Genomic DNA, 14,290 nt, shown 5'->3' with positions numbered 1-14,290 from the left:
GGCAAGAAGGGAGTAACAGATCACTTGAAGCTAAGAAGTACAGAACGTTTTGAGCTAAACATGGAGCAGAGTGCTAGGAACTGAACTCCAGTCATCTGCAAGATCAGCAAGCACTCTTAACTACCGAACCGTCTCTCCTGGCACTCTAATTTGTTTTACATGAAATTATAAGGCTTGCATTTTACCTTGGTTTGTTGTAGATTTAGAAGCCACACTTTTCTCTGTATTCTACAACTCAGCTTGAGCAAAATGAGAGAGGTGAAAATTCTATTTCCATTCTCATCCTGTCACTCTCTATGTTGTCCCTAAATAGTTGAATAAATCTTGCAGAATAGATGATGTACATTTCGCATGGGCCAACTCAAAGCCCTGGCTCTGGGATTGGGTGGTCGTTGAGTTGGTCAGCCTCTGGCTTCCTATGTTCTGCACTACCAAGGCAAACCAAACTCTCCCACATTGCCCTAGCTAGTTTACCCAGAGCTACCTACAGGGGGCAGGATCAGCTCTCAGGTTCTCAGGCCCTCAGGGCAGGCTTGCCTTCTTCACTCATGCCATCAGAGTATTGCCCAGTTGAGGCTCAGGGCCCACTCTCTAGAGTGCGGCAGTCTGCCAGGGCCTGGACCAGCTTTCCTGCTCTTAAGTTTTTTTTTTTAATTATGCCCATTTTAATGGGATTCTACTTACACTGCTTTTCATGACTTAGATGAGTAAAAGGTTCAACAGAATTTGTTTCCAAATTATATTCGATGCACCCTTATTTGAAATTCTAAATATATACATTGTGAACTTTCTGCACACATTATTGTGAGCTCTTTGCCAATGTGTGTGGCAGCAGAACTCTGTGCAGTAGACATCGCTGATGCTGGGCTAGTGTATTGAAGGTAATTCATGGTCTCAATTCTGATCAAACACTGTACTATACCGTAATAGAGAAATGGGTGTGAATGTGCTGACATAAGCAGGAAAGCTCATATAGAAACTAACAGATCTCCAGTGTCTTAGATTTCTGTCTCCTCTTTGATTTTCTGTCCTTGTGCTCAGGCTAACATGCCTTCTGTCTTCTTCCAACCAATTTACTGTAAACTGGGGCATGAAATTCAGGAAAGTAAACTTAATGTGTGAAGTGGAAGAGAAGAGGGTTTAATTCAGGTTCTATAATGGGTGGGTTTCGAGAACCTGTGTGTGTGTGATCTTCTACAGCCTTTCCAATATTTATTTATTGAATTGCTCCAACATTTATAATACTGTCTGTTTTCATCTCACAAGAGCCTATCAACATCCTATGCAATAATGGTACAAGACAGCACAATACAATTTCATTTAAATTAGCTTGAGTCTTGCCAGCAGCCAGGGTTCAAAGAATTAAATGTGCAGGGACTTAGATACGGCATTGCTATAGTTTTATGTACACTTAAATTGAGTATTAAACAGAGGTAAATATTGTGTACAGATGTTATAAAATTTCTAGGATAGTGTTAGTATTTATTCTCTTGGCAGAATAAATATTGCATTGTTCACAAAGACCACAATTGTATTCTTGGCTAGCCAGTAATCACCCGGCAGTTGGAAGTCAATTTATAGAGAGAGGGAGATACATGTGGTAACTCCATTGGGGTCCAGAGGTGGATCATGTGGATAAGATACTTTTGAAGAAGGGTCTTGAAATGAGTAACTGTTAAAACAGAAAAAGTGAAAGAAAGGGCACCGTTAACAGCATCTGATGATTGTTTTCGTGTAATGAAAATCACTTTGTGGGAAACAGATTGCACACCCGCCTCCCAGTATTCTGGTGGTGAATTTAGGCTGACATCGAGCAGAAAAGAAAGGCGACATGAAGAATTGCCTAATAGTTGGCAATTGCCAAAACTGTAACAGAGTACCTCAGACAGTAGTGCCTGCCTGATACTAAAAGAGATAAGAAAGAGGTTCAAGAAATAAGTAAGAGATGAAGTGAGGAAACATATAGATAGCGCAAGGACAACTTTATAGGCTACTTGTAGCCGAAGAGGCCATTGCAGTTCTGAGGCTGTCTGTACCTCACTTTGTTAAGAAGAAAAATACAGTAATTCTGTTTTCCCAGTGGAGCTAATCAAGCCTTTAGTCATTGTCTAATGCCAACTGAATTCACCAAGGTTGTACTGAATTGCAATATACTATACATTTTAATAATATTTATTTAATTTGTCAGTACATATCCTTCCTATCATGTAATTGATTTTAGAAGAGGACTTAAAATAGCTTTACTCTTTAGTGTATAAAGATAGTTTAACATTTTTCTGAAACGCTTCAAAGTAATTTGAAACATTGTAGCAATTCATACCTTAGTATTATAGTTAAGTCCAAACATAATGGAAATCCTCATATTGAATAAACTTAAAAATCACCTCCTAAAAAACTGTAATGTCCAGTGTAAAGGGAATCTTTTGTGCAATTTGTGGAAGTTTTACCAGTCAATAAATGGCTATTGGCCTATGAGCCTAGGCAGGAAGTAGGGAGGTAGAAATTCTGATACACAGTAAGTATTTCTGGGATAGAGTCAGAGTCATGGGAGATCTCTTCTCAGAACGTAAAGATGGTCAAGTGTTGCCCTAGACCCTAAGATGATGGTCACATGAACTCTTGAGAAGTAACCAGTCATTGGGCACTGCTAGAATAGAACAAACGAGTAATTGAGTCATAAGCTAGTCAGGAAACAGGCCCAATCTTTTGGCCTAAGAATGTATTCATCTATAATGCAATCTCAGACTCATTATTTGGGGCAACTTGGTCATGGATGGAAACCCATGATTGCAATCCAGTCTGTGTTCAGTCTTCCCATCTGTAGGCCATGAATTGTGTAGATTTTATATTTTCTTGAAACCTAAGTGTAAACTGTCTTCATGTGTAACTTTTTCATGTAAACAAAACATGTATTGAGTACTTGAGAAGCCACTGTATTAAGTAGAGGGGAATTTATACTTGATATTTAAGGAGATAATTTCTGTGGTTATAATATGTGGATATTACCATACTTCATACAATTATGTTTATATGGTATACTTTTATTAATAGAATTCTGATTCTGAGTTTCATTGATAGGAGACTATTAAGTCATATGATGACCCTAAGAAGTAAATGTCCATAAAAAGGCTTATAGTTAAGGAAAACAAAAAACAATAGTGAAAAGAGAAAAATAATTGTTCATATGTGAAATTAGACATCACATATTCACCTATCCTCAGTAATATTTTAAGGACGTTTGCCTTCTCTAGGACACACTTAGTGGTCCTATACGTGAAATATGTGAGTTTGCCTTGGGGAGAGTGGATGCGAACTTAGTATTTCTGCAATCTGTGTGATTGTAGGACTCACTTGCTCAGTTCTACTTTGGTCCATGCCTTGGCTCTCTGAGGTGGAACAAATGAACAGTGAACCCCCTTTCCCCAAAGGATATTTTTAAGTATTTTAGTCGAGTTAAATTTTTTTGTATATAATAATGGAAAGCCCCACTAACCAAAGACCTTCATATTTCTATTGTCTATTTCTGTTGTCTTTATTTGCACACATACCTTTCATCCAAATAAAATTCATGTCTGAGTTTAAGTTTGTTCACTATACGGAAGGTCAGAATGGCTAAGTTCCTTCTTGTATGATGTACGCTTATCAGCATTTAAAGTTGGATGAAGAGCTATATGAAATTCCCTACACTTTTCCCATTACAGCAAACACACTAACTGATAAGTCATCTCCCAGCTCTCTCCTCATCTTCCTGAAGAGGAAATAAAATCATTCAGCAGATCAATATTTTTTTTACAGAAATAATGAGTTTAATGATGACTAGACTATCAAAGTAGACAGGAAAAAAAGCATCAGAGAAGCAATTTTGAAATCCTGCTGGGTTTATAGGGTTGACATCAGAGTATAGTGTAAGCACCAAAGAAAGCACATGATTTATACCATAATATCATAGACATATTCTTCTTTAGATATTAGAGTGTTGTTTTTCACTATCGGAAATTGATATTAGGGTCTCACATATTTGGACTGAACTACCACAGAGCGATTCCTCCAGCATCCAAATTTTATTTGTATTTGTTTTTATTTAAAAATTGTGTCTTACTAAGTTAGCTAGGCTGGCTTTGAACTTCTTCTATAGCCTAAGGCTGGCTAGACCTGTGATCTTTCTTTCTTGGCCTCTCAAGTCACTAGGGTTAGGGGTTGTTCTGCCAGGAATAAGCTAGGTTGTGGAAATTCCTATTATTTATCCCTAAACTTATGTTATGTACCATCAATTATTCTTAACTTACATTCTCAGGAAGTACATAAAAATTAAAACAATAAAAAATAGTTTTTTTTTGCCATTGTTAAAGGTGGTTCTGTTTTCAAAGATTTTGCTCTAGGAAGTTATATTTTTGTGTTTCCAAGTGATTATAATAAAACAAAGAACACCATAAATTTCTACAACAAGCGTTGGTAAGGTAGTCTAAATTCTACATGGCCAGAAACTAAAGAAAGTTCTATGTACTGTTTGAATTAGGCCCAGAGAGATGATTAGCTTAATAAAGATAAAAGGATAACCAAAATAATAAATGGATATACCTCATGATTCATATATGCAACAATTAGCACTTCTTAACTAGAGGGTAAACAGTGTGAAAATAAGAAAGAATAAATGAGACAAAGGTTACTAATTCGCCTGTGATACCCCAGTTCAATATCTATAGATGCAAAAGAATTACAAGCAATTATGCAGCTAAAGAAGGAACCAATGATACTTACTACCAATAAAAGACAAATGGAATATCTTCAAAAAGATTTATTGAAAAACACAAAATAAATGTTGTCTGTTTACACAATGGGGCACAATCTGGCCTACACAGTGCTCTTTACCCAGTGGAGCATGGTCCTGTTTCCATAGTGGAATACTGTCCTGTTTACACAGTGATGCACCATCCAGTTTATATCATGGAGCATATCCTGTTTACACAGTAAAGTATCTGACTATTAACACAGTGGAATGCCATTGAGCTAACTGAGTGCCTAACCACACAGTTTACACAGTGAACTAGCATTCTATTTACACAGTGCCCTATTTGCACAGTGGCATCTCTTCTATGAACAAGCAGAACATACACATGTGCATCACTTACATTACAGGTCCAACATGAATTCTAAGCACACAACAGCAAATAGCAGAGTTCATAGATTATAAATTCATAGCCATTATCTATGGGTTCAGAAATCTAGATACTCATTATAATCCAGGAGATCATTCCATAAAAATCTGTAAAAGCTTACACTATATCAGTGATATGTTTGATTTGATTCTGCTGATAGGTACATAGTTCATAGATTTTTTTCAATTGAGAAAAATATTTCCAGAGAAATAGTCACCCCAGGGAAGAACATACCAACTGGTTATCTCATATCACATGAACACTGCTGAAACACAATAAGAATAACATTATATATACTGAGCAGGATACAGCTCTGTCTCCATCTCCATCTCTATCTCTATTTCTCTATATCCTTAATTAATATATTTTAACAATTAATTATTGATTAGCATTTTATATATTAATTATAGTACATAGTTATAATTATGTAATCATATATAATTATATTATATAATCTCATATAATCATATATAATTTTATTATATGTAGTTATATGATATATATAACTTATATATGATTTATAGTTCTTTTATATAGTTTATATAAATAGATAATATATCTTACATATATATGTGTTACAGCAATTAGTAAAAATGAGGGCATGAATTTGAAAAAGAGCACAGAAGGATATATGCAGAGATTTGAAGGAAGAAAGAGAAGGGGGAAAGTTGTAATTTTATTAAAACAGCAAAACATAAAATAAATAATTAAAAATAGCTCCAATGATACTTTCATGGTCTAAATATTTTTCTGTTTCATAATATTACTAAATAAACCGTGAAGAGCTTTAGTTATTTATTTTGTACAGAGACATGGATGGATGCCAAGTACCAAACCCAGCTTGGAGATGGGTTCTTAGAAAAAGGTGACTGGGAGCAGGGAAAAGAAGACCTGAAGTCAAATTGTAGGCTCAAGTTCGAGTCTTAGAGACAGGAAATCTAAGAACAGACAATAAGATAGCAGCAGGATGGAACCCTACTCTGAAGTTATCATTCCTATCATGCCTGATCCTGAACCTAAACTCCCATACTCCCAGGCTGAACTTGAATTCAGGAATCTGCTTGCCTTTGTAAGGACAAACAAAAAAACTTAGCTGCATGGGATATTTCCCTGGGAATCACAATTTCCTAAATCTTTTTTTATCTCCCTCCATGGTACATTTTTGACAAGGTGGCTCATAATGCAGCTGCCTTTGTTCCTTTAGATCTGTGAAACTCCTTATACAATTCATATTGCATCCATATATAATGTGCATCCCATTATATAGTTGAGAAATTATATATTTTTGAACTCAGGTTTTCAGTGTTCTTTCCCACAGTCTTGAGGGCTGTTCCGAAGGTCTCAGCATTTACCACTTTGCTGACACATTAGCACACTCTTACCTCCCAGACTCATGCTATCTCTGATTATCCTGGAGTCGTTAACCTTGGCAGAAAAACATTCCTCAAAGGAAGAACATGAAAACATTTACATTATAATGCAGACAACCCTTATGCCCACAGCAACCATCAACACTCATAGAGGCCCCTGGCCTGCTGGCTATGTGATAGGGGCAAGGATGATGTCATGCCATGTCTACCATGGCAGCTATCAGACCAGACTTGGCAGATGAGTTGGGTTTTTTTGTTGTTGGTATGCTTGTTTGCATAACAAATGTACAATTGAATTAAAGGTTCAGATGAAAGAGGAAATTAATACCAGAAAATAGAAGAGATATGGAAGTATATGGACTAAGATGGACATACAATGAAATGTGACAGGTAGGCATGGACAGGATTTGTCCTGAGCAGAACAGAAGAATAGAGATAATCAAAAGTTGCTTTTCACGAGTTTTCTAGCTAGTGCGGAAGATTTATTCTAAGGAATACCGGTCAAAACTGGAGTTTGGTTTGACTACATTTGCTTTTCTTTATTCTTTGACTAGATGTTTCTAGAATGATAGGGAGGCAACACCGCCTTGGAAGGAAGATGGAAGAGACTTGGAGAGGGAAAATTGATCCTGATAAATGCCAGTGTGCTAGAGAATATCTCCAAAGACAGTGTGGGTGTTTTGGTGTATTTTGGACAACATTGTTCATGTTCTTTGGCATGGCGACAGAGCAGGAATTCCTCGTTACACATTGTGGTTTGAATCCTGGTTCAAGCATTGCCTAACACAAGACTCTTTGCCAAACTGTCTAGTCTCCTAGAGATACTTAATTTCCCCGTGTGTAAATTGAGGTAATCCTAGTACTTAACTCACGAGGCTTTTATGAAGATCGAATCTCAAATTAATAAATGGAACCTAGAGAGGGTTTGGCACAAGTCACTGACGGCGATTTTCATTGTCTTTGGTTTTAAGTTTCTAAATCAATAAATACATAATCATATGGCAGGAATCTCAGAGGGCTATTATATTAGCACTCTATTTTACAGATATTGAGCTAAACATATAGATACCTGGCTATATATGTCAGAGTTCTACTTAACTATATTTATCTTAAGCTTCATTCTTGTTTCTTTCCATAATTGGACAAAATAATTCAAAGAGCCATTTTTATCTGGAATCCTCAGCATCTAGTATTCTCTTGGGTTTTACTTTTAAATTCTTTCAGTGATTGAAATTGATTGATGGCACTTAATAAATTATTCATAGATCCACTTAAACCCTTCAGTGAAGGTGTCAGGCTGTAATTTAATGTTTCGTTACTGTTGCTGTCCTGTACAAAGTAAGACTAGAATCCCCTAGAACTGTGGGGTTGACAAACTCTTGCTCAACTTCTGACGGTCCCCTTGCCAGAGCTGAAAGCCCTTCGATGGTACCTTGCCATGTGAGCTGAAAGTATGTTGAATGCCACCTCTGACTCTCCTCTCTGTGTCAGTGGGTTCCATTGCTGTGTTGTCCAATGATCCAGTGGGCTCCCTCAAGAGAAGAATGGAACTGGTCATTATTGTCATTTCAATCCTGGGGAAATTTATGCAAGGGGATTAAGGACTTCTTGGGGCTCGTATAGAAGACCAGTGCCATTCCTAGAAATAGGACTTGGAATACGCTAGACCACATTTTACTTTAATCAGTCCTTAGTGAATGAATTTCCATAATATTCTGCTATTGACTTCAGCATTATAGATCATACTGGTTTTCGGTGTTTTATTGTTACTGTTGATATGATAAATCACATGGCTAAAAGCCACCTGGGAAGGAAAGGGTTTGTTCTATCCTATACTTGCTGGTAACAGCCTATCACTGAGGAATGCTAGGGCACAAACTCAGGCAGGGCCAGAACCTAGAGGCAGGTACTGAAAAGCAGAGACCATGAAGGAGTTCTGCATTACTGGCTTGTTCTTTAGGACTGAGCATTCTGCTTTCTTATGCAAATCAGGACCACCTGCTCAGGGTTTACCTGGCTTAAAGGGCACTAGATGCTTCCACATCAATCATCAGGAAAATATCTCACAGATTTGCCTACAGGTCATTGTGATGGAGACTTTTTTTTTTCAATAGAGAGTCCCTTTTCCCAAGTGACTCTAGCTTGTGCCAAGTGGCCAGATGATGATGATGAGATGAGGATGATGATGATGGTGGTGGTGGTGGTGATGATGATGATGATGATGATGATGATGATGATGATGATGATGATGAAAGAGGTGATGATGATAATAATTTTTAAAACCCAGCACAGCCAGAAAGATGCATTCATTGCCTCTCAGATGTAGGATGAACAAAGTTGCTTCTGTTGAACATTCAAGTACAGTTATTAGTACACGAATGTATAAACATTTTATGAGTGGAGAAAAATAATGACCAAATCTTCAAGATGCAGAGAACCTATTTCTATTTCCAAGCTCGTTTAACGGGTTGATAGCTTACAATTTACTTAACATACTTCGCATATTACTTTTGATTCCAGAAGTAGTGAGCTGTGTCTTCATTTATGTGCCCAGCCATATGCCAGGGGCCGTAAAGGCTGCCCAGCTTTTCAACTCTGCCTAGGATGCATTTCTGAAGAGAGGAAGGAAGAATAAAACATTTTCAGTTGCTAAGAAAGAGAAGCTGAAAAGCTCACTAATTAAAAATATAGCCTTCGGGCTGGAGAGATGGCTCAGTGATTAAGAGCAAGCTTCGTTCCTGAGGAGAACCCGAGTTTGGTTTCTGTCTTTTACTTCAACTCCATTGGGACTTTTACCTCTTGTGCTTCAGCCCCTCTCTCTCTCTCTCTCTCTCTCTCTCTCTCTCTCTCTCTCTCTCTCTCTCTGCCTCTCTGTCTCTGTTTGTCTGTCTGTCTGTCTGTCTGTCTGTCTCTCCCACACACACACACAATTAAAAATAAAATAAAAAATTTAAATTCTACCCTCAGGAAGCTTAACCTTAGTCTTCAAAGAAAATGAAATGAGAAACAATAATGTGCTAGAAATATTAGTATATGTTGATGAGTTTTCTTTGAGTAAGAAATGTATGTCAGTTTTGAGCATTTACTACATGTCAAGTTTATGGTAAGGAATCAAAGAGAGACTTCACATCAGAAAGCCTTTGGTGGCCTTTGCTATACTAGAAAACAGTCGAGGTATTCCAAATCTGAGTGCTTCCTCAACACCATGGCTAATAAACGACATACTGTATATATTCATTCTTTGATTTATATTTTTGTTTATATTTTTTTACTTAACATGATTTCAGTTTTTCTTTAGAGATGTGGTCCCTTGAGATGTAGCCCTGCATGGCCTAGAACTTGTTATGTACTCCAGGCTGGCCTCAAACCAACAGAGATCTGCCTACCCCTGCCTCTTGAATGCTGGGATTAAAAGTATACATAATCACACACAGCCTAATTTCTCTCTTTAATATAGCTAAGGTTTTGTTATTATATAATATTGATCCAGGGACTAATGTTTCTACTAATATTCAGAAACTCACAAAAGTTTCTGATATTTCTTTCCTATCTAGAGATGTCCATTGACTAGAAGCCAGAAATAATTATAGATATCATATGTTCCATATAAATGATCTAATGAGAATATTCAACATGCATGTTTTGCCTTTTTCAAGACACTGTCTTTCCACATACTACTAGAAAATACCTGAAATTCTAGTATGTGTTAATATGTATATGCATATATATGATATGTATATATCTATGTATGCATGTGTATCTCTCTTTGTGTGCACATGTATGTTTCTATGTATGCTTACTTGTATGTGTAGTTATATATGATTGTGTTTGTATGTCTATCTGGGTGTCTATGTGTTTGTATTTAATTTTGTGTATGAAAACTACTATGTGTGTGTGTATGTGTGTGTGTGTGACAGAGAGAGAGAGAGAAGGAGAGAGAGTGAGAGAGAGAGTGTGTGTGTGTGTATGACAGAGAGAGAGATAGAGAGAGAGAGAGAGAGTGTGTGTGTGTGTGCGTGTGCGTGCGTGTGTGTGTGTGTGTGTGTGTGTGTGTGTGTGTGTGTGTGTTTATTGCTGGGAGCAGACCCAGACCTAACTTGTTTCACAATATAACTGCAAAGAGCTTCATAAAATTTTATGGTCTTTATAGTATCAAATCATTTTTACTCTTAGATTTTTTTTCTAATTCACAAAGCTGACAGTTTCCAGGCACTGAGGTTGCGAATTCGGTGGTGTCAGAGTTTACATGGTTTCTTACCAAAGCCTCATTTCACATGCAATGGGAAGGTGCATTGCATGCTGTTAAGAATGTAACATATTCACAGTGCTATCATGCCCAAGCAGATAATGTTTGCTGTCTGAGACCTCTAGACCCGGTATGCTGATGAGGGAGGTCGCCCTTCATAAATCCTTCCCTTCACTCTTATTCTTCCATGGGGATAGTGTATATGCTAATATGAATCTGAATATTTTCATGTACAAATTATAATACCACCTCTGCGTTTTATAATTATATGCTGTAATTGTTTATAAATCTGTATACAGTGTTTATTTAAGGAACAATTTATATGTATATATGAATACATAAGTGTATAAATAGATAGTACCATTTCAAGTGAATTTTAACCACATCTTTTGAAGTGTTTTATTAATATAATTAAAAGTGTATGAAGTATATGCCTCATATACTTAACAAATATGATGCCTCAGATTCAATTTTAATTAACTTAAAATTTGGAATATTAAAAATTTGGAAAGTAGCACGTCATTTTATAGAGGAAAATTCAAACACCAGATACCATAGTCTACCTCCTAATCTTAAATGTAACCCTAAACTGTCTGAACAAATACTTAAAATTGTGTAGCTTTTCCCATATGAATCAAATAGGAAAATTACAGTTAGATGACTTAAGCTCCAGGTATCTTGATTTTTAAGTGAAATCTTTGTACAAGTGTCCCATAGTAACAACTTCTTCCTAAAATGCTGCTCTGTAGGGGAATGGCTTTAAAATTGAATTATCACATTCTAGGCCAAGATGACTCAACTGCCTGAGGCAGAAAAGGAAAAGATTGCAGAGCAAGTAGCTGACTTCAAGAAGGTGAAGAGCAAGCTGGACGCTGAGATTGAGATATGGGACGACACAAGCAATGATATCATCGTGCTTGCCAAGAAGATGTGCATGATCATGATGGAGATGACTGACTTCACCAGGTAACTGCGTAGGAATGATGGTGTGATAAGTGATGGGCGGCAGTCATGTTATTGTCACATCTCTGAAATGCGCCGTTGGTCACATGTTTGTCACACCTCTGAAATGTCCAAGTTTTTCTGAGTGGCAAGGGGAAATGCAAATATAGAATTAGGAAGTTATGACTCTACAATTCCAGAATTATCGTAAAAATAGCACAATTTCTTATACAGTCTCTCTCTGCTCTCACACCTTCATACGCTGCGATTATCAATCTAACACCTCGTGTACTCTCCACTGAAATGGGTAACTAAGGCTCCTTCACTCTGAAGCTCTTGAGAGATTGATACCTACTGCTTCCTCATCAGGATTTGTGGCCCGTGGGATTCCTGGGATTGCAAATCAGTGTCTTTGAAACCCAATGAACAATGAAGGCAATGAAGGAAGTATGCATTATCTATAATTAAAATGACTTAAAGTATTTTTGAGAGTTTGTGGTAGCACGGTCTGACTGCCTCTGCTCTCTGTTAGAGAGTCAGCATGGCTGTGAGATTCTGTACATGTATCCTGACAACTGAAGGGACTTCAAAGCCCCCATCCCTTATTTCTGTCTGCATCACTGTGGCTCATGTCCAGTGGTTGTTGGATGACCACATGAAAATGAGAATTCCTCAGCAGGTAAAACACTGACACTGGTCCCTGATCTTTTATATCTCTGGAAACAAATTTCACCTTGCTTCCTCCATTTTTTGGTTCTAATTGATTGTTCCTTTACCATTATTAATTAGCCCCGGTTCATTGTGGTGATGGTGCATAAAACTGGATGATAAACACTCCAGTATGATGCTAAGAAGTTTGCAAGGACTTGACTTTAAAAGGCTACCCACAGAGGAAAAAGAAAAGGGTTCAGAGGAGAAGAGGCAGAAGCCAACAAAACAAGGAGATAAGGCAATTGTGGAGGTGATGGCCAAATGCAAACAGGAACAATTTACTGAGCCCAAGGTCAATAACCCTACTTCACTCGGCCAAGATACCTTAGCATTGAGCATGTGTCCTCAATGAGGAAACCCTCTCTGTGACACTGATGTATTCTGAGAACACTCTGACAAAGGTTCTTGTGCCTGTGTTGTTCTAAGTATGCTTTTATGGAAAAATCCGTTAGTCCTTCATGAGCTGAAACCTACTTACTAGAATATTCCAGTGAGTAGACTCTTGACAGTGTCGCTCTATGTCTGGGGTTTGGGTCTTCTTAGGCAAAAAACTTGCCTTACTATTGGGTATGAATTGAAAGGTGGACCATAACTCATAAGTCATATGTGTATGGAAACTGAATCCTGAGGAGGAGGAGACCCAGACTGTAATATCAGAACACTTCTCCTGGGAAGGGCTTGCACTATGTGGGCAAGTCTTCTATGAAATCAAAATCTTTAAGAGAACAAGTCTTGAGGTTGCCTAGCTCTCTACACCCACCATTTAGGGGAATGAGGTCATTAGCGGAAACGGAATATGGAAAAACAGGTTGCAAATGTCTTTCTATAATTAACCAAAGAGCAGCAAGATGTGGAACGCCTCTCTTACCAGTTGCTGAAGAACACAGACCTGAAACAAAACTCAATCTTCAGGCAACTACTGAAGTCACAAAACAGACTACCCTGTGCCAGACATGTTACGTGTATGAAGCTATTGTATCACAATGCACTACACACAAAACAATGTTATGATGGTACAGTGAATAAATACAATTTGAAATCATCACGAATCAGTAATGCACATTGCCCTTCAGGGTTAAGACTGAGAGTTTTCAAATCCTAAACACAGGAAGTAGTAAATAGAATGACCTAAAAATGCTGTTTCAATGAAGGTTCTAAACAAAATTAAAATGAAAAGATAACGTGCTAAACATTTGTAAGAAGGACTAGCCTTGGTGTGATACTTTTTATCTAAACCCGGAGAGAGATGCTCAGTAAGATGGGCAGTTAAGTCACTGTTTTGTGAGGACCTGACTAGTAAACATTTCAAGATGTTTAGTGGAAAAGTAAGTTAAGTGTACAATTGTTCAAAATATTAAAAAAAATGTCTACATAGAAAATATGGTAGGAAAAGCAAGCCTTAGCAGATGCCTTACTTTGAAATGTTGTATGTGTTAGCAACCTTGGTGTGCTTTGTCAACAATGTGTCCTGTGACTGCAACTCCAGTTCACTTCAGGTAAAGTATTTGCTAAAACTAATCTGAAACAGGACTCTTTAAAAGTTAATTAAACCAAAATTATTGGTTTGTTTTTATTTAATATTTAATTTGCTCTTGGACAATTTTAGACACAGACATAATGTACAGTCCATGCTACCACTCAAACCTCCTCACCTGTCTGTTTCCCTTCTTCCTGTAAGTCTCTCCCTCACAGTCCAGTCTGCTCATTGTGCTTTTTAAACTGAGATTAGCCATTTCTCTGTGGTATTAGAGTGATCTTTTGGAGCCTGGAGACTTCAGCAGTGGGTACCCAGCTGAAGACAGTGACTCCTTTCTCCCAGCACAGGGCAGTAAACATACTCTGAATGTCAGTAACTACATAGTGTA

At 37.4% G+C, this 14,290-nt stretch overlaps 1 protein-coding gene across 6 annotated transcripts in view; it reads left to right on the top strand.

Annotated features, from left to right (window-relative positions):
* Ctnna3 (catenin alpha 3) overlaps nucleotides 1–14,290 on the top strand; it is a 1,585,684-nt gene that overhangs the window by 1,439,180 nt on the left and 132,214 nt on the right. For all 6 annotated transcript variants that reach the window (NM_001426985.1, XM_039099277.2, XM_008772944.4 and 3 more), the window contains one exon: nucleotides 11,557–11,738. In NM_001426985.1, the coding sequence (NP_001413914.1) occupies nucleotides 11,557–11,738 (182 nt within the window). The remainder of the gene's footprint in view (nucleotides 1–11,556; nucleotides 11,739–14,290) is intronic.

This window comes from Rattus norvegicus, chromosome 20, assembly GCF_036323735.1.
Source record: "Rattus norvegicus strain BN/NHsdMcwi chromosome 20, GRCr8, whole genome shotgun sequence".
NCBI classification, from domain to species: Eukaryota; Metazoa; Chordata; class Mammalia; order Rodentia; family Muridae; genus Rattus; species Rattus norvegicus.
The sequence above is the reverse complement of the archived record's forward strand: the minus strand, read 5'-3'. Positions and strand labels throughout refer to the sequence as shown.